Source organism: Fundulus heteroclitus, chromosome 9, assembly GCF_011125445.2.
Source record: "Fundulus heteroclitus isolate FHET01 chromosome 9, MU-UCD_Fhet_4.1, whole genome shotgun sequence".
Taxonomy (NCBI): domain Eukaryota; kingdom Metazoa; phylum Chordata; class Actinopteri; order Cyprinodontiformes; family Fundulidae; genus Fundulus; species Fundulus heteroclitus.
Genome location: NC_046369.1, coordinates 9,824,679 through 9,852,345, shown reverse-complemented (window position 1 = coordinate 9,852,345; position 27,667 = coordinate 9,824,679). Strand labels below are relative to the sequence as shown.

At 39.4% G+C, this 27,667-nt stretch overlaps 1 protein-coding gene across 1 annotated transcript in view; it reads left to right on the top strand.

Moving 5' to 3' along the window:
* LOC105938291 (E3 ubiquitin-protein ligase rnf213-alpha) overlaps positions 1–27,667 on the top strand; it is a 106,286-nt gene that overhangs the window by 33,343 nt on the left and 45,276 nt on the right. The window contains exons 15-28 of the mRNA XM_036141658.1: positions 14–148; positions 1,376–1,474; positions 1,554–1,673; positions 6,697–6,886; positions 10,931–11,104; positions 12,282–12,434; positions 17,241–17,890; positions 19,343–19,502; positions 19,583–19,800; positions 21,883–22,020; positions 23,177–23,332; positions 23,470–24,715; positions 24,835–25,019; positions 26,046–26,201. Of these exons, the coding sequence (XP_035997551.1) occupies positions 14–148; positions 1,376–1,474; positions 1,554–1,673; positions 6,697–6,886; positions 10,931–11,104; positions 12,282–12,434; positions 17,241–17,890; positions 19,343–19,502; positions 19,583–19,800; positions 21,883–22,020; positions 23,177–23,332; positions 23,470–24,715; positions 24,835–25,019; positions 26,046–26,201 (3,780 nt within the window). The remainder of the gene's footprint in view (positions 1–13; positions 149–1,375; positions 1,475–1,553; positions 1,674–6,696; positions 6,887–10,930; positions 11,105–12,281; positions 12,435–17,240; positions 17,891–19,342; positions 19,503–19,582; positions 19,801–21,882; positions 22,021–23,176; positions 23,333–23,469; positions 24,716–24,834; positions 25,020–26,045; positions 26,202–27,667) is intronic.

The window sequence follows — 27,667 nt, the reverse complement described above, 5'->3', positions numbered from 1 at the left end:
TCTAATAATACAGACAAGAAAAAGAACCCAGGAAGAGTCAATTGGAGAAACATTGTGTCTAATAAGTGAATGGCGAAGAAACACTTTTAGCAACAGACTGCTTAATGCATGGGGCCGGTCGGAGTTTTCTTCCTCCAAAGAAAAAGATGTAAGAATGAATGGCAGAAATGTAATTCCTTATTATTTGAGATGCACCGATCAAGCATTTTACTGGCCCACGCCAATTTTTGGTTTTATTTATGGTCTAATCTGTCTATGAGCAATAGCTTGGTACCAAATACATGGAGGACATGTTTACATTGTCACATTTATGACTCTGCAGCTTCTACGTGTTTGACAGCAAGAACGTTTGTAACTAATTTAGCGCACGACAAGATGGTGCAACAGTGGGGTTTTAAGTACTGACTTAGTGATCATGACATCTGATTTGTTATTTAAAAGTCATGTAATCAAACAGAAAACACATAAGGTTGTGTATAAATTCAGGTATTTTAAAGACAAAAATGACAAAAGTTACAAAAATTAACAGATTTGTACAGAAGAAACTTTTTTTCTTAATCAGTTTTGTAAAATAAAATTTATCAAACCAATAGCTAGTAATATTAGATAAAGTTTGTACTGTATATTCACTGTCTGAATGGCTCAGTAGATAGAAAATAACATTAAAACAACAAAGCTCGTGTTCAAACAGGAGGTCTCGCTTTAACCTAAATGTAGGTGTCTGGTACATTTTGGTTAAAACAGTCAGTTCTTCTTTCAGTGAAGTTATTCACGCATGAAAGTACACTCCAGTAAAAACATCGAAAAATCAGATTTTTTTAATGTATTTATTTTTTTTTTTACAAAAGTTACTCAAGTAAATGTAACTAGTTACTACCCACCTATGCCATTAATTAGTCATCCATTTTTGGTAAAGCAATATGTTTTGCAAATATTACATCATACCATTAAAAATTATAACTTTATGTTAAGTTGCAATAACACTGTAATCTGAATAAAAGGTCTGCTCCTTCTGAGGTGAATAAAGATTTTCTGAAGAGGAGGTCAATTACCCACAAAAAGCCCTAAAAAAACAACAAACAATGGGCCGCGTTACGTGTGAAATAATGTTGCAGTCAATAAAATGTATTTACAAATGCTATTATTCTTACATCAATTCAGATAATTAATAAATTATTTATTGAATGAATAAATGTATAGATATGTTTTCTGATGAAATTATGACGGATATTGGACCAGGCAACTGATTGGTGCATCTCAAATTGTTGCAGAAATGTATCTGTTGCTCGTTGGAAAAACATGTAGTTTTGTTTTGTTGATAATATTTCTGTTCAGACGTAGCTTATCTGTTACTTTATACGTTTTTAATTTGTAGGTGTGGATAAAGCTACTTTCAATGTCATTCACTTATGAGGAACAAACTTCTTTTTGGAGGAACACGTTCTCCAAAGACTTTGAAGGAAAACTGAAACAGGTAGATTCTTTATCTTTGTATTTTTGTGTCTCTAATGTATTTTTAACATTAAATCTTAAGATGTGTGTTTGTATAATAGGAGGACTTTGTTCATCAAATTGCACTGTACTCTAAAATGGTGGAAGAACTGAGAGACGAAAATCCATTGCTGCGCATAATAGAGAAATGTGCCTTGGAGGCAGTAGCGTATATTTGCCAGGTAAGACGACTAGCGGATGCTAAATCCTTTCACAAGACAATCCAATGATTTTAAGTTTTGTCATTTGCTGCAAACTTTATCTATTGAAATCTAACAGGTGATTCTTAACCTTGGATAAAGTTCACTGGAGATGTGCATGGCTTGACTGTGTCAATAATGTGATTTTCCACCATTCATGCATATAAAAATGTATTAAAGGTATACTATGCAACCGGGGTTGATTTTCCAGCGAGGCTCCCCCCAGAGGGCGAAAGTAAAAGTGCACTGTCATAAATATGCTCAGCTGTTCTCCTGGTTTATCCATTAAGCCAGGCGCGGTTGTTTTGAGCTTAGCAGACAGGCGAACGCAACGAATACAAAAGTCGAAAAAACGGCAGTACAAACAATGACTAACACAGTGAAAGTATGAACATGCACACACAGAGAGATAAACCATTCCAATGCAGTGTTTCCCCTAGGAATTTGCTTACCGGACCGGCGGAGCGGAGCGGGGGGAGACAAGCTTTGCGCGACCGGCGGAGCGGGGGGAAGACAAGCTTTGCGCGACCGGCGGAGCGGAGCGGGGGGAGACAAGCTTTGCGCGACCGGCGGAGCGCAGCGGGGGGAGACAAGCTTTGCGCGACCGGCGGAGCGGAGCGGGGGGGAGAGACAAGCTTTGCGTGACCGGCGGAGCGTGGGGAAGACAAGCTTTGCGCGACCGGTGGAGCAGGGGGGGGGGGAGACAAGCTTTTTTTTTGGAATGTTGGTGATGCGGTAGCGTGAGGGAAACCATTCCAATGTCACTTACAATGGCATCAGCAGAAACGCGAGGTCCGCGTCAGCCTTGCAGTCTTCTTTTTCTTTTAGCTCTCGCCATTCGGAAAAAGCTTGCCTGATGTTCACCCGTGTACGACTCCTCTCTCTGTCCAGAGCCCTTTTCCTCTTTCTTGCCTGCTCCGACATGGGCTTTCGCTGTTTTCTCGCTGGTTCCGCCATGATAACTGCACAAATATTGCCACTGCGCTAGCAACGAACATGCCTTTCACTGGGGGGGTGTAGCAGTTCTCGCCGTAAAGCAAGACCGACTCTCGCGATGCACACGAGACTTCTGAGCCTGTGGGTGCGGGCCGAGGGCTCCTGCAATTGCAAGTGTGGTATTTCCCCCACAGACCACCAGGGCGGCCGAGAAAACCTTTGTTCGACCTGAAATGACTCATTTAATCATCCAAAACGGTATGGAACACATTAATTAACTGAAAAATGTTGCATAGTATGCCTTTAAGTTGTAAAACCCACAACAAAAGGATTCATAATTCTTTATTTCTAATCATTACAGGGTGGTGCACAAAGCTCTGCAGTTTAAACTTGTGCAGATTTGTCAAAGAAATGGTACATGTTATTTACAAGCTTAGTGCAAACTTAATTCAATTTAGCCTTTTTGTATAGCAAATGTCATCTCAAGACACGTTTTACAAATATTGCAGTCCATTCAATCCAATCATACAGACAGATTGAAAGATAAATAAGTATATTGCACAGTGTCATTAATTTTACGAAAATCCCTCTTACATGAGCATGCATGTAGTGACTTTAGCAGGAAGAACAACCGAAGCAGCACCTGGCTCCATGTTAGTGGCCATCTATCATGCCTGACTGGGGTTTTGAGCCAAGCAGAATACACACACAAAAACCTACAGAGCACTGATCCTGGCTAGACGCCCCAAGTCAGAACCAAGTCTCTATTTTGAAAGAGAGCATGAAGGCAGCAGTTGTTCAGCCAATGCCCCCCTCCATTAATCTCTTTACAGCTAAACAGAATGCCAGGCAAGGTGTAACTTCTGTGAAGAGAAAAAAAGCATAGGTAAATAAATTGGGTGATATTTGCTAATTTTTCAAGCATTGGCAATCAATCTTATAGGCACACACTCAATTTTAGAGTAGGGATATGCTTGGGCAGCAAAGTGGTGCTACCACTGTGTTGACTAGTGATGGGACTTGTGGGTCTTTGAAGGAAACTGATTCTTCAAGCGTCATTAATTTCAAGGTGTTGTTCGAAGTCCTGTTGTTCAAGGCAAAACATTATTCAAATGATTGGATTGTCAGTGAAAGTCACATCACTGGTGTTGACAGAGTGATGTTCTTTTCTAAGAGGATCCAGTACAGAAGTTCTGTAATTGGGACATATTGTTGTGTGTGTTTTACAGCTGTTTGAAAACGGTTGGTGTTCACAATAATAGAAAACTGAGCACATCAAACTCTTTACTGAAAACCTCACAAGGATTATACTTACTAGAAGGTGGTGATAGAAGATTCTTTCAAGCTTTAAATGAGTTATATTTCAGTTACACTCACCCATAAACTGAAAGATCTAAAATATGTTTCTGCCATGATGCAATTTAAAGGCTCCAACATACTTTGGCATACTGTGCGTATACTGTGAAGTGTGAACTACATGGACTGTCCACGAACCTTTTAGACTTCATAGTAAAGCTTACCAATTTATTACATTTCTTGTGACAAATTTCAACATTCCCCACAATTGGCCAGTTGGACAAAGCAGGGGAGAGGATAGTAGCAAATGTGATGTGCTAGTTGCCTAGCTCATTTCTTCTCCACCAGGCACCAACCGCCAGTGTTGTAGTACTCGAGTCCGAGACTCGAACTCGAGTCCGAGTCATTAGCTAAATTTAGAGACTCGTGACTTGACTTGGACTTGAGCACTGATGACTCGAACTTGGACTCGGACTCCTACATTCAGATCATTCTGACTCGGAAATTGAGAAAAAGACTCAACTTTTTTTTATATATCATTAGGCTATAATTTTAATATGTCATTAGAATATTATTTGGTGTATGATTTTAATATCTAAATGTCGTACCGCGCACGTGACATCACCATCTCATGAGCAACGCCCCTTGCCGCTAAGGTTGGGCAAACAGTGTGAGAGCGCACGTAGCAACCAGCCATTACACATGCAACAGACACAACTATATGACCGACTTTTCCGCTGTTAAACTTTCACAAAAGGATGTCCAGGCGCCCATTTTACTGGTAGAACTGTGGAACAACATACCAACGTTCAGCTCAAACGATGGATTGAGTGTCGAGGGCTTGGAAAGCCTGGAAAAACGGGCCGAGTTGATAGAAAGGTAAGTCGTTGTTTTTCTCCTGCTCGGCGTTCATGGCGTCAGCGGGCGTTTTTTTTTTTTCTGTTTGTAGTCACTGTCCAGGAATCGGTATAAATTTTCCGGCCCGCCGAACAATTTAGTCCGGTCCGGTGGCCAAATGCATTATCATTATCCAACGGCTGTATCTCCTCGCTGCAACGACCGATCCACACCAGATATGTTGTGAGTCATGGGGGAACGCTGCCGAACGCGTTTGTGGGAATCGCCCGGTGGACGGGCGAGGAAAATGCGTGACAGCATCTACGGTGGCGGGCGGCCGGCGGTGCGGGAACCCGGCCGGCCAGCACCGCAGCGGTGCGCGAACCCCGCCCGCCGGCCAGAGCCGCGGCGGTGGCCAATAGGCCGGAGTGCGCTTGGCTGCGAGGGCCGATCGACGCCGCTTGCGGCTTTAACATCCTTCATATGTGGCCTATGAGCGTACCTCGAGTCGCTGTTGCACGTTCCATAACAACAATGTTTAAAAACCATGGTTAGGAGACATCTTAGACTTGGAAAAAGCAGTCGTTTTACCGAGTAAAACCAAGGGTAACTACAGCGAAAGAGTTATTAGTGCAATGGAATGTTACTGATTCATGTCATACGTCACGTCACGGCAAGTTCCTACAACGAACTTGGATCAATAGTGACTCGACTCGGACTTGACTCGGATGAGTAGTGGACTCGACTCGGACTCGACTCGGATTTTTTTTTTAATGACTTGGACTTGACTCGGACTTGAACACTGGTGACTCGAACCTGGACTCGGACTCGAGGCATAGTGACTTGACTACAACACTGCCAACCGCACACAATGTGTCACAGAGAAGTTGTGTCGTTGTGCATCCTCGCAACAGCCTACTCGGGGCAGCTCAGCTATTTTTTTCCCCCCATTCCATCTGAGGCTTTTCTAATGGGTTGAGTAGTGCAAATATGAGCAAATCTGTAAGCTTGGTAATAACAGAAAAAATAATAATGAGAAGAACATTTTAAATTTATATGTAAATATACTTTGAATATTTTGTCTAGGTGCTCAACTCCTTTGACAGTGACGGGGTATCTTTTAAGAATGGGGTCTGAAAAAATAAAATGAAGATAAACTAATAAATAATCTGTAGCCACCTTTTACTATGACCACCACTAGATTTCTCAGGTCCCCAGAGTTGATTGGTTATGGTAGCTCCCTGGGGATCCTGCAGCCTGTGTTAGTTTTTATTAGACAGTGGTTTTGTTTATAATTAATTTAAAATTAAAACGATATAGGACATGTACCAGTGATGCTGCCACTATGCCGGGCATTGCACAAATAACCATTTTTAGTCTTCTTTTTCTTTTAACTCATTGTAAGCTTATGGTAAAGTAGGTAGTGATTATATTAAATTCAAATAAAACTAATCATATTGCCTTTATGTAAAGATTTTCAATCTAATGTCATTTTGGGGCTCAATGCATCTTTTTAATAGACATGTATGTAGTGCTAAATGTCATCTTTTTGTGACCGTGTTGGAAACAAAATAGGACCCAGGTTTAATGAAGCTCCTGTTTTAAAGTCTATCTAACTGGGTTACCACATTAACTATGAACGGCCTTACAGAATTGAGCAAAACACTGAAGTCTTCATCATGTGATCTTGACATCCTGTCAATTAGATATTTGAAGAGGATTTAAAGAGATATATCAGTTCTTGGACTCTCGTTTAAATAACACATCTCTCCAAAATTGTTTCTTTCTTGTCTGTTTTGGAGAATACAATTGTTTAATCCATTGTAAAAAATTCCCTCCATGGATGCTAACATTCTTGATGGTTTTATCTCTGTTTCTGTGACCAGATAGTAACTTTGTTATTCCCATGCTTGTTTTTTCATTTTTGTTTGTTCAGGATAAATCTGGTTCACGAATGAAAGAACTGTCTAAGAAGCACAATATCACAAAGTTTGGAAAACTGATGTCAGTTGTTGTGCTCAAGTCATGGCCAGTAGAGGCCAGTGGAGCTTATTCTGAAGATGAAGACTTAACATTTCAGTACCTTTTAGACTGGAACATGGCAAAAACTGTCTTCCAAATGGCAGGTAATGCACATATTGTTGTTAATTCTTGTGAAGTATACTGTTTAAGGGAAAGGAATTGCTGCATAATCATTCATGACACATGCTTTTAGTATATGTATTAGTCTTTTGAACATACATATTATTTTAGTTGCCACTCTCAACCAGATGAGAATGTGTTTGGATTTGTATCTATTTTTTATTTAATTTTTAACAGTAAATCAAAATAAATAATAATGCTCTTAACATAAGAGCAATATATGTAATAGTGTGTGCTTTTATCACATAGCTTCTTTTAAGGAGCAGTATATCCAGCTAGGGCCCAGGAAAACCGCTAGAAGCTTCTGACAGATGTCTTTTAAGTCTCAGTGTTGCAAACAGAGGCAGGGACGGGGGCTGAAGCTTCCCCCAGGAAGCGTTTCCCTCTTCCAGTCATTTCTAGGCCGGCGGAATCACAAACGGAGCGAAGCTGAGTACGGAGTAGATGAGTCAGGCGGACGAAAATGAGTAGGGCCGGTGGAACTGCGACATTGGTTGCATTATTGCACATGCTGTGGGGAGCCTGTATGTGTGACATTTTCTCTCTACTTTAGTGCAGTTGTGTGCTAATGGTGTGTTCTTTTAACCTGACAACAGCCAGCTGCATGTCTCGCTCCGCCTAGCTCCACTCACATACATCTGCGGTGGGCGGATCGATCCTAGGATCGATACTATCGATACCAACGCGGGTATTGATATTGAACAACATTCTTTTAACAGGATCGATCCTTTTTATTCTCTCCCGCGCGTGCTGACTGCAGCAGATTCACCAGACCAGTCTCTCCTTCTGTGCCAACACCAGCACTCTGCTGCTCCCCCTCCCCTCTCATACATGGCTCAGCGGCGCCAGCCAATCAGCACGCAGGCTCAGCCTGTCCCGCCCACTGTGCTCTCTCAACTCAACATACACAAACAACCGCCGCACACGGCGCGCGGCTCCTGTTCAGACACGGAGAGAGAGAGATAGACCGCCAAAGCGGAAAAACATGAAGAGAGAAATATGTTTTGTAAAAAGCCGGTTCAATTCAGTGGAAACACAACAAATTTATCAAAGCACGTGAAAAACCATGAGGAAGAAAACGTCGAGCGACAGAGGAAACTTCTCTGATTGCCCCGACAGACCAGACCCACAGACTGACGTCACTGACTGAGGCGTTTCAGTCCTCCAGAGAACATCCAGGTAGATCTGTGTGGTCCTCTTCAGCAGCAGTTCATGTTAACTTTCAAAGTAGATATTATCTATCATATGTTACTGGAGCCCACACAGAAAATGTAATTAAGACCTTGAAAGAACCCAGTACATATATCCTATTAAAAAGTGTTATTTAAGATAAGATAACATTAGCTAATCCTTTATTTATCCCACGACGGGGAAAATTATAGGATTAAAGCAACAAGCAGGTCCACACAATACAGACAAAATTACATGAGGATTGAAAGATATAAGAGGTGGATTAGGAAAAAAAACACTGAACATAACATTATTATTATTATTTAATTGTAATAATAAAATAAAAATCAAATGTTAAAAGTATCGGTATCGGATCGATATCGGCGATACCGCCCCTTGTATTTACTTGGTATCGGATCGATTAAAAATTCCCGGTATCGCCCACCTCTAATCTGGGACATCGCTCATTGAAAGTGATTTCCCCAACCAAATTTATGGTCTGGCCAATCAGGACGCAGGGCGGGTGTTTCATGGATGTGACGTAGTGGAGAAGCGACCGTGAGATTCCAACAACAATGGCGGCTCGCATCGAGGAAGCAAGCGTTAGCATTGATGCTGCTATTTCTTTCTTTTTTTTTTTTTTTTTTTTTTCCCAGTGTCCTGTCTAGCAATATGGCAATAGGAATTGATGTCTCAATGCCAGATAGAGCTCGACAGATTTTGCTTTTACAAGTGGAGCGAACAGCTTTCGCCATAGTGCTCCACTTGACTTATGCTTGTAAATAGCTTTATTATGACGACACGTTTTCCGCGGACCGACTCGCGGAGCGGGGGTATCCATGTGTTTTTTCCCTGCCATTCATTCCGAAAGCAACAACAACAAACCGCGTGTTAGCGTCACTTTATTTTTTTTTTTTTTGGAATGTTGGCGAGGTGGTAGCGTGAGTTTGGCGAGGCGGCCGCCTCGCCAAGATAGCACTGCGGGAAACCCTGCACTAGAGCCGCAAACACATAAAAAAAAAAAAAAAGTTGTTTTTTTTCCTGCGTCGGTCTCATCAGCGTCACGGGTTAGCTTCGGTGTGAGTGGTTGAAATAGCACGTCGATAAAGATGACAGACAATTGGCTTATCCAATCATATGCAAGGAGTTTTGATAAGGCCCAGCCTTCAGTAAAGGCAATTCCTATGGCGGTGTCCCAGATGTATGTGAGTGAAGCTAGGCGGAGCGATACATGCATCTGGCTGTTGTCAGGTTAGTGTTCTTTATTGTGTGGGTAATACTTCTATGCTTATAACATGAGTTCAAAAGAGGTTGTGATTTGGACTTTTTTTTTTTTTTTCTAATTGGGCGGGTTTTATGTTGTGTTTGGGCTGGAAACATCAGTCAGATCTGCCAACACTGAGTGTAGTGCTATGTCCATTCATCAACCTCAAAAGCCAGGCATAAGCATACACACTGATTAAACATAAGCACTGATGTCAGGTTGAACATTGACTGAAGGAAACATTTATGCAAGAAGAGGTTACTATAACAGCTGGGGAGCACAAGGATCCGAACAAAGCTTTGTTACCCAAGCTGACTGCTTGGACGGGCATGGCCCCCAAATCCACACCCATGCCCCCGGGGCTGGGTTGGAGCCGCAAACATTTCACAGTGGAATCAGATATAGACAGCATTTTAAAAGTAATGGGAACATCCTCACAAAAAAAATAAAAATTTTCAGAAAACATTGGAGTTGAGTATTAAGACCTGCAGTGAGAATTTTGCCAATTTGAAAGAGACCCAGAGTCCTGATGCTATTGTTGAAAGGGGTCTGTCAAGTTCACTCACCGTATTTTTCGGACTATAAATCGCTCTGCAATATAAGTCGCATCAGTCAACAAATGCGTCATAAAGAGGAAAAAAACATAATTAGGACGCACAGGACTATATGTCACACCAGACTATATGCATCTATTTAGAAATGTATTTCACACAACCCAAGATTTAAAAACTGACATTTAATCTGGTAAGACAATTTATTAAATTACACAGCTGCATCCACAACCGGCTGAATAACATGGAACATATCAGGGAGGATGGATGGGGTAAATTAGCGACTCCAACCAGCAAGGTCTTTTCCAGCGCACAACATACATACAAACAATAAACAAACATAGGTTCAATCTTTGTTGTCTATAAATTAATGTTTCAATTCATTTTTAAGGGGTACAGGAGCAAAAGAGTTTTCACAAGCCTAGCGAGCCATCTTGTGGCTATAGACGGTAATGTTTACTCCTTGGTTCATGTTGGTCAATATGAATTAGCTTTTAAGTTTGGTATATAAGTCACATCTGAATATAAGTTGCAGGATTATGAAAAAAAGTGCGACTTACCGTCCGAAAAATAGGGTACATGGCTGGTGCTTGTCCATATAAAGATGCATAAGAGCAACTGAAGCCAGATTAGCAGTGATGAGATGTGTTAAAACCTTATGACTTTGTCAAAGGCAGGGGCATTTTGTACAACCTGCAGATGGTGCAGATATGATCTGTTCAGGCAAGTAAAAAAATAATTTACAATATTCCAGTTTCAAATATAGAAATGCGGGTATTTCTATTGTATATTACAATTTCTATTACTGACAGGGAGGCAATACTGCTCAATACTGCTGACATTCTTAAGTGAATATAAAAATGGTTAGCTGAAATAGGTTTAACGTTATCTGAGACTACAGAATCACAACTATGCATGTGTGAGGAAATAATGATGAAGAAAATTAAGCCCCTTTGTTTCGGGATAAACTGTTATACTTCCTGTTTGCTTCTCTTTACCTTTTCTCAAACCTGAACAGCCATCTATGCAATATTGTTTTCCAGGTGCAGGAGGAGACCTGATTAGCAAACTGTCAGAGGAAGCACAAGTGAGGATGACTCTGGGAGCTTCAGTGTTTAAATCTGTCTCTGAAAAGTTCTTAACTGGGCAGATTAAAATGAAAACCTTGAACCAAATTCTCCAAAAAGAACGAAACTTTCTTGGTTTGCTGAAAATAGGTGAGTTGCTTTTCTAACTATTCTGTTGTTTTTAATCATTTATTCCCTTATATCTAACTCTCAAAATTGCTTGGGACTTTATTGTAGTTGCTTTGTGTTACAATGTACAATATTTAACTTTTCTGTACATTTTTAAAGAATAATTGGGGCTGAGGTGGCCTAGTTTTTAGAGAGCAGGGCACTTGCATCCTGAAGAGTCTGGAAGGTTGCTGGTTCAGCTTCCACAGACTGCCACCCTGGGTCCCTGAGCAAGACACCTAGCCCCAGATTGCTCCCTGGGCACCGCACAGTGGTAGTCCACTGCTCTCTAAGGAATGGGTTCAATGCAGAGGACAAAATCTAAAACAAATTTTGCTTAGTGACGTTAGTTCTTTGTTTCTCACATAGTACAATATCACATTTATGTATTATGAATGCTTAATGTCTGTTCTCCATGTGCAAGACCCTATTTCCCTCTATTTCTTTTCCTCTATTTTGTTATTAAAGAACTCTGTTTGCCGTATCCAGCTGGTTGAGTTCTTTTGTCATGTTTTTTCCTGTCTTTTTTTTCTTTGTTTGGTGAAGGACTGAAGTGCAGAGGTATAACTGGCCCGAGTAGGTTTTTTTCCAAAGATGGCAGAGGCAATCAGGAGTGGGTTTAAAAAAAAAAAAAAAACAGACTGCTAGAGTATATTGATACAGTGTTCCAGCCCAGCTCACCCTCTGGCCAATGTCTCAGTTTTCCCCATCACTACTGCACCCTCTCACCACTGACAACATAAGACCTCCCCTCGTGTTCCTGATGATCCAGGCAGCATCTCCACTCTTGTTCAAAGCACCAGAGTTAACTCCTTATTGCCATCTGCCCTGTCCCCATCTGCACCTCCTGTTCAGCCTTTTATGGCTCCACTGAAGCCTCACGTTCCTGATCCCAGGCTTCCTGAAAGGGGTCGTGGACGACCCATCTCACATTTCTGACCTTAAGGAACATGAGGGTCTGCCTCATGTACCTGTTCCCAAGTTCTCTGAGTGTGTCCAGGTGGGCTCGCATCCGTCTCCAAATCCTGTCTAAGAGCTCTGTTAAGGATTCCCCCATCTTCCATTTCTCTCTCCAGTGCTCTGTCAGCAGTTGTTTTGTCTTAAATGTCACATATATGGTAGCCTTTGTTTATTATTAGTTGGACTGTTTTTTTTTTAGATGTCCTCTGTGATGATGGTCGTTGTAAAGAAGAATCTACCATGAAAGAAATTTTTAAACTAAGGAGAGAGGAAGCAAAAGCAGTTTCCACTGAAAAAGAGTTGATTAAAGGTCTCCTACAAACCTGTCAGGAGGTACCTGAACATGTCAAAGGTTGGTAGTGCTTGCAAAGAACATTCAAAGTAAAGTGTGTGATGATTCTTTTCCTGAATAAGTGAAATGAAGTGTAACACATAATTTGCACTCTTGCAGTAGCTCCAGAATATGTTGTTAGGCCATGCTTGTCAAGGTCAATGAAGATTTTGCAGTTTAAGGAGCCCCGCTTCATTGGAAATGCACAACCACTTCATGGACATATTTTCTTGATCTACTCTACACTTTAACAATGTCCAATTTATTTAGGGGCTGTTGTACCTTGTGTTCCTCCCTTAAGTAACATTAATTGCATGCCTAAACTTCAGTTTCCTTTCTTGTGGTACACTTGGTACAACACAAGTATTGGGACAAGCTATCATCAGGGTTTCCATAGGGTCTTAAAAAAATATAGAACTTTATATTTATGGCCTTAAACAGCCAAAGTCTTAAATTTAATTTTGTCAAATTTTATATTTTACTTTTACTGTTTATTTTCAACAAGCTTTGGCAGCATAAAAACAAGCGATACAAACCTTGCTGTAAACTATGCAAGAGGACCATCGATTTAGAAACCTTTGGGTTAAAAGTACTCAAGTCTTACTCCAGCTGGACATACAGTATGCAAACATAAGACCTGCACAAAGATTTTTTTTAAAAAGGGAAAAAATACACAAGAAATCAAAAACCAATTTTTAAACAACATAATCTATGTTAGAATAATTTAATGGATTTCCCTTTTTTCTTCGCTTATGCTTATCCTGCTCCTGTTTAAGTCTTTTGACAACAGCCTTTGAAATATGTCAATTCATAACATTAAATAGTATTGTTTTTGAAGCAATTGCTGTTCTTTAAACATGCTGAGACTGCACAATAATCAGGCCAAAATAAGGTGTATTAAGTGAGCTGGCAAGTTAGTCTTATTTGAAAAGAAATTTCATCAAAATAGTTTTCCATGCACAGATGCAATATAATAATAATAATAATAATAATAATAATAATAATAATAATAATAAATAATAATAATACATTTTATTTTAAAGGTGACTTTTTTGGACACTCAAGGTCATCGTACAAAAGGATAAAGAAACAGAATGTCAGAAACAAAATCAAAACAAACAAAAAAAAACATTTAAAAAATACAGAGGCTGGGACAGGGAAATTGATAATTAAAGAGAATAGGCAGTCTTAAATAGATAAGTTTTGAGTTGTGATTTAAAATGGAGAAGTGAGTCCGTGTTTCTAAGTAGGGATGGTAGAGAGTTCCAGAGGCGGGGGGCAGAGCGGCTGAATGCTCTGCTCTCCATGGTGGTGAGATGGGCGGAAGGGACAGACAGGTGTAAAGCAGATGAGGATCTAAGAGCACAGGAGGGGGTGGGAATGTGCAGGAGGCCTGACAGATATGGGGGGCAAGGTGGTGAAGGGCCTTGAATGTCACCATGAGAATTTTGTATTAAATGTGGAAATGCACGCAGAGCCAGTGGAGCTATCGGACGACCGGAGTGATTGTTATGATGCGAGCAGCTGAGTTCTGGACCAGTTGTAGTTTATGAAGTGATTTCTGAGGAAGGCCAAAGAGGAGAGAGTTGCAGTAATCCAGTCGGAAGGTGACAAGACTGTGCACAAGTATGGCAGCAGTGTGTGGGGTAAGGGAGGGACAGAGGTGGTTGATGTTTCTTAAGTGGAAGTAGGCAGAGCGGGTAATGTTATTGATATGGGATTGAAAAGATAGGGTGCTATCGAGGATGACACCCAGACTCTTAACCTGGGGGAAGGGGAGATGGAGGAACTGTCAATAACAAGTGGGAAACTGTCGGTTTTGGAAAGGGTTGATTTGGTGCCAATGAGGAGAACCTCAGTTTTACTACTGTTTAATTCAAGGAAGTTGTTGGTGAACCAGGCTTTTATTTCACAGATGCAATCTGTGAGGGAGGTGGGAGGAAGAGAGGACAATGGTTGCGTGGAGAGGTAGAGCTGGGTGTCATCGGCATAGCAATGGAAGTGGATGTTAAATTTGCGGAAGATATTGCCAAGGGGAAGGAGATAGATGATGAAGAGGAGGGGCCCGAGTACAGAGCCCTGGGGCACACCTGAGGTGACGGGGGAGGGGGTGGATTTGAGGGTCTTCAGTTGAATGAACTGAGTGCGGTCAGAGAAGTAGGAAATAAACCAGTCCAACGGACTAGTGATGCCAATGGAAGAAAGCCTACTGAGGAGGGTGGTGTGACAGATGGTGTCAAAGGCTGCACTCAGGTCGAGGAGGATGAGGATGGTGAGTAGTCCAGAATGCCATGAGGAAGTCATTCATAATTTTGATGAGTCCTGTTTCAGTACCATGGAGTGGCCGGAAACCAGACTGAAATTCTTTATGTTGGCAGATAGGTGAGAATGGAGCTGGGAGGCAACTGTTTTTTCAAGAATTTTGGAAATGAAGGGTAAATTGGAGATAGGACGGAGGTTGTTGAAGTTGAAGTCGGCACCAGGTTTTTTTTACAATCGGGGTGAAGGCAGCAGTTTTGAGAGGCGTAGGGACAGTTCCAGTGGTGAGGGAGGTGCGGATGATAGCGGAGATGAGGGGAACAAGAGAGGGGAGGCAGGTTTTGACAAGTTGTGTTGGGAAGGGGTCCAATTGACAGGTGGATGGTTTGGATTTCCGGATGAGCTCTGTGATTTCCGAGACAGTGGGAAGATGGAAGGAGGAGAATGAATGTGTAGCAAGGGGAGATCTGCTGAGGTGCTGAGATGTGCCGTTGATCCAAGGTTCTGGTGAATGTTCTTGATTTTTCCTGTGAAGTATCACATGATGTCATTGCAGAAGGAGGTTGTGTAAAGGTGCGGGGGGGAAGAGTCCTGGGATTTGATAGTATTGTTGAGTATAAAGAAACGTGACTTAGAGCTATGTTGATTGGCAGTGATTAAGCTGGAGTAGTACTGTGATTTAGTGCTGGCAATGGAGTCCTTATAGTGATTAATGTGATTATTTTACATTTCTTTGTGTATAGTGAGACCAGATTTTCTATAAAGTCTTTCACGTTGCAGTCCTTTGGTTTTCATGCGTCGGAGATTTGGGGTGTACCAGGGGGTGGAGATGGAGAAAGAAACAAATCTATTTTTTAGTGGAGCAAGTGAGTCAAGAATGTTATGGAGACCAGTGTTGTAGTGAAAGACCAGGTCTTCAGGGGTTAGCAGATTATTGAAGTCAAGGAGGCAGGAAGAGTGGATACTTGAAATAAGGGTGGAGGGAACAATGTTCTTTATGTTCTGGAAGTATATGAGGCAGGATGTTTTAGAGATAGAGAGGGTAAAATTCATTGCAAATGAGAGGAGAAAATAGTCACTTAAACAATATAAATATGATTTATATTGTTTAAGAATTAGTAAATATGCCAGATTGTTGATGAAAAGTTTAGTTTGTTTGGACAACACTTCATCTTTAAAGGAATAAAACCCTGTAAATTTGTTGGGAGAGGAAGTGGAATATACTTTATGTCCTCCACTAGGGGCATGCCAGGATGCCTCTGTCTCTGCACACTTACTGGCATATAAGTGAGAAACAACATGGTAAGATCTGACCTAATAAGAATTTTATTTTTACTATGCTTTCTAGGGATTGTAAAAAAAAAAAAAGGTTTCCTCTTTTCAAAGCACACAAACAGCCTGTCTGTGTTATTGCCACTACTTTTACATTCCAGCCATATATGTGTGTAAAGCTAGTTTAACCCTGATTAACAGCGGCAAAAAGACGTGACACTAACTCCGAGAGCTGGAATAAAAGGGTCTTGTCAATGACATAATCTCCAACGTAAACCCTATGGGATCTCCCCTTGTTATTATTTTGTTATTATAAGAAAGCTGTTGAGCAATGGGAGCTGACAATATTAAGACCACATTATAGCAAGATAAAACAAGGTAAGAAGAAAGCAGCACAGCTATTAACGGAGCGCTAGCTGCTACCACTGTGTGTGGACGTGCAGTGAGAGGCTAGAAAGTGACGTGAAAGACCAATTAAAATGCGACATGACTGTTCAGGCTGGGGATGCTATGAAAATTATCCAATACTTTTCTGAATTAGTACCACATATGGAAGTGGCATAAATCAGATTTTTTTGGGGGGTGAAAAGATCGGAATTGGGTTGTTCAATTCCGACAGATATGAGTCGCATATGTGCAAAAAGATTTGATTTTGGACACATTTCCCTGCAGTGTGAAAGAAGCCTTGGGAAATCCATCCTGACAAATCCAGCCCATGGATATCTGTTTAACCCCCATTTACCAAAATGAGAAGAACATGGGGCACTATTTTTTTTTTCTCTAAAGCTGAGTTGATGTAGGCGCTGACAACGTGGCTCCATATTAGATTAAATCTTTATTGTCATTGTCACATAAACAACAAAATTAAAAGTGCTTCACCACCCTGGGTTCAAACTCCAATCTTCTGGAGAGCATGAATTGTGTACTGCGGTATCTTAGCAGGTTGAGCATTAGGTCGTAAGGATAGTCATTCCTCCTATTTTATTTATCCCACAGTGCTGCAGTCGTAGCATAACAGTAGTTTACATCATATTCACACAGTTCCTCATTATGATCTAGCATGTGGCAACAGTGACAGGGAAAGAGCTACTTTTATCCTAGAAGGAGCCTCAAGCAGAATCATGGTCAGTGTAGTTAAAGAGGAAAACTTTTTGTTTAAAGACATGTCAAAGAATCTTTAAACATCAAATTGTTAGTCCTTTACAAATATGAACCTACATTTAAGAACAAGTATCATTTAATTTATGTAGTTGTTTTATTTTTTTTCTAATCTTTACACTTCTTTTTAAATTACAGTGGACTTCCAGGGGTTGGACAAAAAACTTAAACAGAACTTTGACTCAATGAATTTGAATGACTTCATGAAAGTTTGCACGCTTGATAAACGCCGCTCACAGGAAACAAGGAAGGTTACTTACTTCAACCTCTCTGATACCGTCTATGAAATGGCTTCAGAACTACTTGCCATTAAAGACAGTTTGATCTTTAAAATGTGCTGGACCAACCAAGTGAGAGAACTGTCAAGAAAACACTCTGATGAAGATGACAGCGAACAAAGCGAAGAAGAAGAAGAAGCAGAAGAAGAAGAAGAAGTAGAAGAAGAAATATATACTCTTGATCTTGTCCACAGCAAAATATTCCAGAGTTGCTACAGCCAGTATAAAAAGCTTTATGAAAGCCTTAAGAGTGGAGAACTGCTGCTGGAAGACGTTGACAACATCTTTGAGGACTACAAAGGAAAATATGAAGATCTGAAAAAAGATTTAGCTATAATGTGCAGGATTAACACATCTGATGACAGAAAATGGATCAAAGGAAGAATTGAACAGATTAGGCAGTACCATGAGCATCATTTGGTAATTGACTCTTCCAAAACAATCATGGACATCAGGAAGGCATTGTGTCCAGAAGGAGATTTCAGCATCCTGGAGAAATTGCTGCAAATGGTAAGTTTACTCATGTCTGTCACTCTGGGAAGGTGTCTTTATGAATGCCCTTTAAAAAGCTATACCTTTTTTATATTAACTGGGGATTTTATTTAAATCTGCTAGTATTTAGGATTCTGAAGCTATGTTCAGTTGCAGACAATTTATTCTACTACTGATGCACATTATTAATTAATTAATCAATCTATTTATTGAGCCCTTTTCATACACAGTGAAGGAAACAAAGTCAAGAGTAGATAAATGGTAAATGGACTGAACTTATATAGTGCTTTTCCGATCATGCTGACTACCCAAAGCACTGTACACTATAGCCACATTCACCCAATCACTCTCACTAACGTGCACACATTCATACTTTGAGACGCAGCACGCTAGGCAACTTGGGTTTAAGTGCCTTGCCCAGGGGCAAATAAACATGTCGATTTGAAGGAACCCACAACCTTCTGATTGCCAGACGACTACTCAACCCATCAAGCCACAGTCACCTGATAGAGCAGGCACTTATTTATACTCTTAATAGAGTATATATAAGCAGCAATATATTGATTGTTGGTGACCACACGCTCACATGTTAATAAGTAGCATTTTTCTAAAGAAATGAATTAAAAAGTTTTGAAAACTTGCAATGAGATATTAATATTAATGTGCCATATTCTCTCTAGATGGCTAAAATGTAAGGTTTTTAATTAAGCAGGAGGTTAAAATAAATTAAATTTTTTTCATTATGAATAGTTATTGTTTAAGCGAAGTCTAGCCTCGCAAACTATTAGATGTAATAGGTGAACCTGATATTCAGCCAGACACATAATTATGAATAAAAGGTGTATTGAGAATGTTGAGTAGTGGCGGTTGAGGCAGACAAGTAGAACCAGACTTAGCAGATGAATCTTGGCAGCAGGTGTAGGCAGGCAAGTATGATCAGGAGACCAGATGATGCAGTCAGGAAGAGACCAGACTGAGCCATGTGGGTCAGTCTAAACCCGAAGAGGCAGAGCAGACGGCTGGGACTCACAGGAAAGCAGGCAGAACTGCAGCATGGAGACACAGGTGACTTAACTAAGGAGTCCAGCAGGTTGACCCATCACACTGGGCAGAAAATGAGGATGAGAGAAGTGCGGGTAAAAGAGACATTCTGTCAGGGAGGAACTGGCAGAGGCAGGTATAAGTAAGCCAGTGAACAGGTGACCAGAGTGAAAACTAATTAGTGGCAACAGGTGGAGATGATCTAGAACAGAGTGGTGGCTTGAGGCAGACTGAGTAGATTGAATAGTGTTGAAAGGTCATAAGCTGGCAGGAAATGTCTAGAAAAGTCCAAAGTAAAACAAAAACCTAAAGCATGACATTAGATTTTAAAAACAGTAATTTTGAAACAGCAAAAGGATTTGCAAACGATCCCCATGACTGTTTTAAATCCTAATCTGTGATTTCATTTTATAATTTGTTATTTTTCAGAATGAGGTGAACTTCAAGAGAAATAACTTGAATTACATCGATGAAAACTTTGTCAGTGCAAAAGATATTCTGAAAGACATAACGGATCAACGCAAGGAGTGCCTTCGAGTGCTCAGTCAAAGTGGAGCATTTATTAACTGGGTGAAAAATGAACTTAAAGGTACAGTTGATGCAATGTCTTGTTGGCAAAAATAAAAAATTAAACAAATGTTTGTAGTTAAAGTAAAGTTTCTTTTTCAGATATCAATGAGCTGAAAGTTTTTGTTGACCTGGCTTCTATTTCTGCTGGAGAAAATGATCAAGATGTGGATCGAGTGGCATTTTTTCATGATGCCGTTCTTGGTTATTCATCTTTGCTGTACGGGTTACAGCCGGACTCCAGCTTTAAGCATATCATGGATTCACTGCCAACACTGTGGAAAGCTCTTGAAAATGACAAAGACTTGCCAAAAAAGCTGGTAATGTAATGTTTTTCCTATTTGTTGAATGAATGTAACCAAACAAGAGGAAATTAATTTCAAGTTTTTAATTGCAAACTTGAAATTGCTCACTTTTATTTTAGGTGTTCAATTGGTTTAATGTAATCGAATGCTCAAGGCTGTAAAAAACATCATAAATTACATTTATAAATTGTCTTAATGATCCTGAATTTCTTGTGTAGAAAAACATGAGAAGAAAATCAGTATTCAAGACAAACAATAGGTTGTAAAACATGGTTAATGGTACCCCTGCATACTAATTTGGACAGTATTAATAGGCATGGTTTAGAATAGTACTAAAAACATTTCAGCCCTACTTTCATATTTAGTTCCAACATTTTTATCATATCTAGAGGAATTTGCAAGGATATGCAGAAAAACTGTTGAGTCAGATTCAACTTCACTAATGTATTAAGAGTTAAGCCGTTTCAGCTGTAGTTAGGCCATCGATATACCACAACAAAATATAAACAAAATGGTTTGAAAAATCATTCATTTAGTGGTTATTCTTGAAAGTTAAGTCCAAACTAATTCTAACTTCTGACAGATTTTGTCATTTTTCCAAGATGTTGTTTTCTGACTGGAAATGACACAAACACCTACAAAAAGTTAAGAAGACTGTCCAACAGGTGCAGGACTCTGCATATAAATTATTTTTTTCTTTTAATTTGTGTTTAAACAAAAAATGGTCAGTCCAGAATTATTGATACCATTCTTAATAATGAATGAAAAGCCTTTATCAGCTATTAAAGCAACCATACATTTGTCAAAATTGCTGATAAGCTTTTTGCATTTCTCCACTGTACTTTTGGACCATTCATCTTTGGTAATACCCTCCAAATCCTTAAAATCGTAAGCTTCCTTGACAAATCCTCCATCAGATTGAAGTTGGTACTCTGACTGGGCCACCCCAAAACATTAATATTTCTGTTACCAGACCATTACTTTACTTCTTTAGCTGTATGCTTTGGGTCATTGTCATGCTAAAATGTCCAGTGATGAGATCCAGTTTCTCTGTTAACTAGGTTATGTTGTTATTGAGAATCTGTATGTGGTCTTTTTTTTTATGATGCCTATGTTCCTACCACCAAGCTTGACTGTGGAAATGGTGTTCTTGGGGTTGAATACTTCTCACTCTTTATACCAACTGAAGGCTAGAACACTGTGGCCAAAAAGTATATTAAGTATAAAAAGTATGCAATACTTTGTTTCATCTGACCACAAAAATAGAACACCTGAAGTCATCTTCTTTGCCCAGATAAGAGTTTGAAAGTCCAATTGGTCTTTTACTGTATGGCTTTGCTCGAAGAAGTGTCTATCTTCCCGGTCTGTCCATTGGACTGTCTGGTTTGATATGCTGCCACCGGCATGGCCAACATTCTTCAGGATGGCCTTGGTGATGAACCTTGGAGTTCTTTTCTTACCCGACATAACATCAACCTTTCCAGTGCAGGTGTCGGTTTTGACTTTCTAACACATACTCTGAGATTTTCCACAGTGTGGAAAGTCTTATATTTTAAATAATGTTAGTATCAATGTGACTGACCTTTGGAAGCTGAAGACATTTAGATATGGATCTGTAGCTCTTTCTTGAGTGGTAAGCAGCCACAGTATGCCGTTTTTTTCAGCTGCTGAATTCACAACTTGTAATGCATTTAAAACATTTTGGACCTGATCTTCTACATAAATTGTAGGTCAAACAGATTTTATAGTTTGTTTTTTCGCTGGTATATGGAACATTTTGTTATATTTTGACACACATTTATATGGATATGGGATATGGATAATCTTTGTTTTTTGTGAGCATGTACACACTACAGATAATAATTTAAATTGTGAAACATTCTAAACGTTTCAAAACGAAAGATTAAAAATGACCAAATAAAGACTGTTTGTACATAGTTTATACATATGCTTCAAAAAAACTAAACATTGCTCATTTCATATAGATATAAATGTTATTGTAAATCTGTTATTTCTTTTCACATGATAATTTTATTTTAAATCTGAGAATAACATGAAATTAACTTGTGTTTTTCCTGTTTGTTTTTCCTGTTTCAGCGAGATACAGCTCGTCATCTGGAATGGTTAAAGACTGTCAGAGAAACCCATGGATCTGTTGAATTTTCTTCTTTGTCTTTGGCCACGTCCATAAATGAGAGAGGAATATATACTATTAGGGCCCAAAACCAGAAACGGGTACATTAATATAATTCTTTGTTTTAAGTGTAGTAATAGGTAGGGGAATCGCTGGGTTGGGCAGAATCCAGTATCCATCTTAATAGCACTAAGCCTTCCTAAACTAAAAATGGGGTGTATGATAGTTCGGTTTGTGATGTTGGAATGTATGTAAGTAAGGGCGGTTTAGGGCTTTCTTATTAATTTTCTGCCTATTTTAATAGGTTAAAAGATATAAAGCACTAGTGTTGATGAAGACTCCAAAATGGTTAGCAGAGCATTACAGAATTAAGTTTGAGTTCAAGTAGTTTATTTAAATCATGTAAGGAACAGAAAATAATAAAAACTTAATTTATCAATAGTTACCCATAAAAACACAGTGCAAATCAAAGATAAAAGAATCTAAACAATACTTTTGTAATTTACATATTTGAAAAGGAGTGAAAAGAAGGACAACTTATTTAACCCTCTCCAAAACGCAATAATAGTATGTTCCTCTCTTTCCTTATTTTGAAGTATACAAATTATTAAACAAGTTCAGTAACAATTAAACTATAATTAATTGTCTTTTCTATAAATCCAAATCAACATTTTTAAAGTAATTTCTATAAGTGGGTATTGTTAGAAAACCACAAACCAGCAAATTTGTGTTATTGATTGAAAGAGGGCACATAGAAATCTCAACTCTCCAACTCACCTGATCCAAATATGTTTGTAGCATAGTGAAGGCTGTGTTATAGTTTAGTAATCTCTTTCAACCACAGAATTTTTGCAGTATTGTTTAGGCCTTTTCTTACATTTTTATGTGCAAGTGACTCCAACTGTGAAACCTAAGTTTCTTTTTATTGGAGACTATAACTGTTTTTTCTGGCAGTGTTTATCTCCCGTAGTTTCCTTATTTTGAGCAGGCCCCAACTCATAATAGGTAGGTGTATGAAGCAGGCAAGCAAAGCATGTGGTGAACACCATAAACTGATTGGGATACAGAAAAGAAACAGATGTTCACATTAGTCAAAAAGTCAATCAATGGTGGGGGATATCTAAAGTGATATGCAGGTGATCAACATTTTGGTTGGCAGATAATACAATGCTGATAGACATGGTGATCAGTCTACACACTTGTTAACTTGTTTTTGTGTCTTTGTGAACTAAACCAAATTGTATTTTTCTTCTACAGCTTAATTTGGAGACTTCCCTGACCCTCCAGATTCAGGACGGACAAGAACAATGTTTGACACAAACCTATGAGGATCTGAAAGAGCTACAAAACAAGCTCATGCTCATGTCTGGAAAAAAGCAACAAAATCAGACTGAAGTGGAAAAATTCACAGAGGTTCAATCCATTGATTCCATATATTTATAACTTTGTGATCAGGAAAATTGTTTCTTTTTAATAAAATGTATATACATTTGATAAAATTATAAATGTTTCCATAAGTTGTAATAATACATGTTTTTTTATATATTTAGGTGTTTGAAAATGTCCAGAGACTTGCCAAAGCATTTGTAGATCTTCATACTGCAGGCAATCCTCTCTTCAGATGCTGGAATGCAAAGATCCATTGCAACAGTCAAAGTGACAAAAGTATCAACATGGAAATCAACTTTTGCGAGACTATTCCTGTAAACATTAATGGAAGTCTGATGGAACAACTTGTAGCTCTATCCAGGAAGATGGAGTCATTTATTGGTGAATGGCAAAAGTTCACAGAGGAAGTTAGAGCTGAACACTACTACTTAAACTTCTTCACGGCAGAACAAATATTCTACTTATGCAGTGTTCTGAGTCCTGTAAATGTAGATTTGGAAATAGATGAGCAAGCACTTGTGATGCTCTCTTTCATCAAACCTAACTGCTCATCTTCAGATGTCTGGAAACCATGGCAAAGGCTCTTCAACCAGTTTGAGTGTGGTGAATTACATAACGAAAAAGATGACAAATCCTTTGTCTGCGTTAGTCCTTCATCACATGAAGATGCAGAAAAAACTGGAGACCAGACTCCTGGGTTAAGCAAACTGGAAGACTTGTGGAGAGACTACATCAGGAATGAGAAAATGCTTTTCCATGATCTTTTGGACATACGGAGTTTGGGGCATTTATTTAAAATGATGGCTGACCCAGAAAATGAAGATCCAAATGAATCAGACGAGCCAGTGCTCTCTGAAACAAGAGATGATTCTCTAAGAAGATGTCTCCCAAAAGGACTCATCCCAAAGCAACCAAATCTGCTAATCTGCCCACATGACCAGGTTCTGAGTTCAAGTATCTGTTTGTATATGACCAGTGAATATGACCCACTACCAAGTTATGACGAGGTTCTATTGTGTTCCCCATCAACATCCTTTGAGCAAGTAGAGCTTTTCCTGAGGAGATGTCTCACACCAGGCAACGTTGGCCAGAAGGTTTACACGATGATCTGGGCAGATCAGCTTACATATGATGTCAGCTGTGCAATGGAGAAATGTTTTCAGAAACTGAGCGCTCACTTTAATCGTCACGATTACAGGCTTGTGATCTATTGTAGTTCTGAAAGGGAACACACTTATATTCCCACCGCATTCAGTCAGTTCAAAAAAGACTTTGTACCTCAAGAACCATTGGAAAAGATCCAGGAGTATTTGTCCAGGCATTTGTCGTCCCCCTTAGATCTGAAGGACGCGATGTTTAAAGGTGGCCATACTGTCGGCATCGTCTCCTCACATCGTGCTGGAGTTGGTAAGTTATACATGTAAAATGAACCGATTCAAAATTGTCTATAAAGTAATATGTGTTTCCTGTTATTATTGATAAGAGTATAGTAAGCCAGATAATACACTGTTTTCCTTCTATTTTAGGCAAGTCCCTCTATGTCCAAAGAATGTATGAAAATCTGGAAAGATACGTTGAAGAAGGAACTGCTTATAAAAAGTGCATTCGCCTAACTGAACATGACATTGATGACCACCAAGTTCTCCAGTCTTTGTACGACACTCCGAAGCAAAAAGATATTAAGGTTTTTCACCTTGATGTCACATCCTCGGTAAGGCTTGTCACACATACAGGTACACATAAAAAAACAAGAATATTGTGAAAAAGTTCAATATTTTTGTCACTCGTTAGAAAGTGCAACTCAAACCTCTTTTGTTATGTTGAGGGCTTACAACTAATGAAAACTCAAAATTCAGTGCCTCAGATAAAAGAGATTACATAAGATAAATAAGAGGATATTTTAAATAGGTCAAACTTCTGAAAAGTTAGTTAATTTCAATATACTCATCAATTGGTCAACACCATCACTGACTGGAAGTGTCACACTGGGCTTCAAGCAATGCTGATTCTGTGCTGCTCCACTCTTCCTCCAAACTCTGGGACCTTGATTTCTAAATGAATTGCAGAATTTATTTTCATTTGAAAAGTAGGATCATATGTGTAGCATTTGTATGTGCGTAGTGGCTCTTGGTACTCTGACTCCAGGCTCAGTTCATGCCTTGTGAAGCTACCCCAACTGTTTAATGGAATTAACTTACTCTTCATCTCAATGCTGTGGTTATCCCTGTTCCTTGTGCACATTTTCCAACTACATTTTTTTCTACCACTCAACTTTTATTATATACTTGGATGCAGTACTGAACAACCAGCTTGCTTAGTTTACCCTCCTTGTGAAGGGTGTCAGGGACTGCCATCTTGGACATATTTCTAGCCAGCAGTCTTCCCCGTGATTGTGTGCCTACAGACCCAGACTAAGACCATTTCGAAGCTCAGAAAACCTTTTGAGGTGTTTTGAGTTAATTAACTAATTAGGTTGTGACACCTATAATTTACGATGTTGAACTTTTTCACAGAATAGCTACTTTTTCTTATCGGTAAGCCATAATCAAAATGACAAGAAACAAAAGCTTGAAATATTTGAATGAATCTACCTTTCTATTAAAACTTCTTCATAATATTGATTTTATTAGATGTACCTGTACTTTTTGACCAGTATTAATCTGGTTCTTTAACATTTTGACTTGGTTTATGCATGAGCATAAAGAATATTGCTTTCTTTTTGAAATATTTATCACAGGTACAAAAAGGCCTGGATGAATTCCTTTTCAAGTTGTTCTTTTTACGATATTTGATGGATTCAGATGGACAAATGTGGCACTGTACAGATAAACACCTGTATATCATGGAGTTAACAGAAACCACAAATGATCAGGTCAAATATGCCACAAGACTGGTAAGTGGAAATGCAGATGATAATGTTACTGTGAGGATGAGTTAAAAATCACACTACATAATCTGATTGGTTACTTTTCATTCGGGTTATGTCTGTTTTGTCTAACAGTGAGATATTCGTTTTCTAGCAACCACCTTCTTACATCTTTACAATGTTTTTGGTTACATGAAAAAAGATTACCGTGTTTTTCGAACTATAAATCACACCTGACTATAAATCGCAGGACTGGCCAAACTATAAAAAAAAGTATGACTTGTAGCCCGAAGATTATGGTAATGCAGTTAAACCCACATACATACACTGTATGAATGAAGGAAAAAAATAAAATTTTCCCTATGCTAAACATTTCCTGTTAAGAGTGACTAAAATATTTATATTGGCCTAATGCCAGAGAAAATAAGCAGATAGTGTTTTCAGTTATTTATTTTAATTTGTAATGCTGAGTCTGGCGATCCAATAATTCAGCCAGACAACAGGAGTAGTAATACAATGATTTATTAAAATAATCAAAGCGAGCTCTGTCAGGTAACTGCCGGGAGGACAAACAAGAACCAATGCAGAGGAAAGAGAGAGGTTAGTGGGCGTGATAAACTCAGTGAAAGTGACAGCGCACTGAATAAAAGCCACTAACCTTCTCAGTCTCCATGAGGTTGCACAGGAACTGATCCGTGGGTCCGAGGGCTCAAACACCGAGCTTGGATGAGTGAGGCAGACAGCACAGACGATAAACCAGAGAGGTTTAGGGTTTAGCTGAGGGAAATACAGAATCCTGGCAAGGGTCAGATCCATAAGGCGGAGCCAGGCAGATGTATCCAGAGGGCTAGGCAAAGGGCTTGGTCAGGAGGAACAGAGGATCTATGCCATGAATCAGAGGCCAACTGGAGAATCTGTCGAGGGCAAGGTAGAGAAGTCCACACATGAAACGAGGTCTCAACATGGCAAGGCCTCACCACATCATTCAGCAGAGAAGAGCAAAGGGGTGCAGATCACAGCCAGCGGACTTAAAACAAACAGAACACTTGGTGGCAAAGCAGAAGCATTACATAACTACCCTACATTTCTAACCCTTAATCGTTGGTGGAATTTCCTATCTGTATGACTTTGGTTAAACATTTTAGGTGTCCCTCAACAAGCTTCTTACTAAAGATTTTGGCAATGTTTGTCAATTCCTCCTGACAGACTCCTGATAGGCTACCTTGCATGCAAACTTCTTTTTAATTCTGCCCACATAGATTTTCTCTAGAACTTAGATCAGGGCTACGTTGTCCTTAAGCCACTTCATAGGTAATTCTGTAGTTTGTAAAGCGGCATTGTCCAGTGGGAAAACTCAGTTGTGCCAAAGCTTTTAGTTCATGTCTGATATCTACAAACAGGATCAAATCGCAGTCAACTGGACCAGAATTTTTCTGAAAACATTTTCACAACTATACATGAGAGTCTTTGTCATTTCTTGTGGCTTACACTGG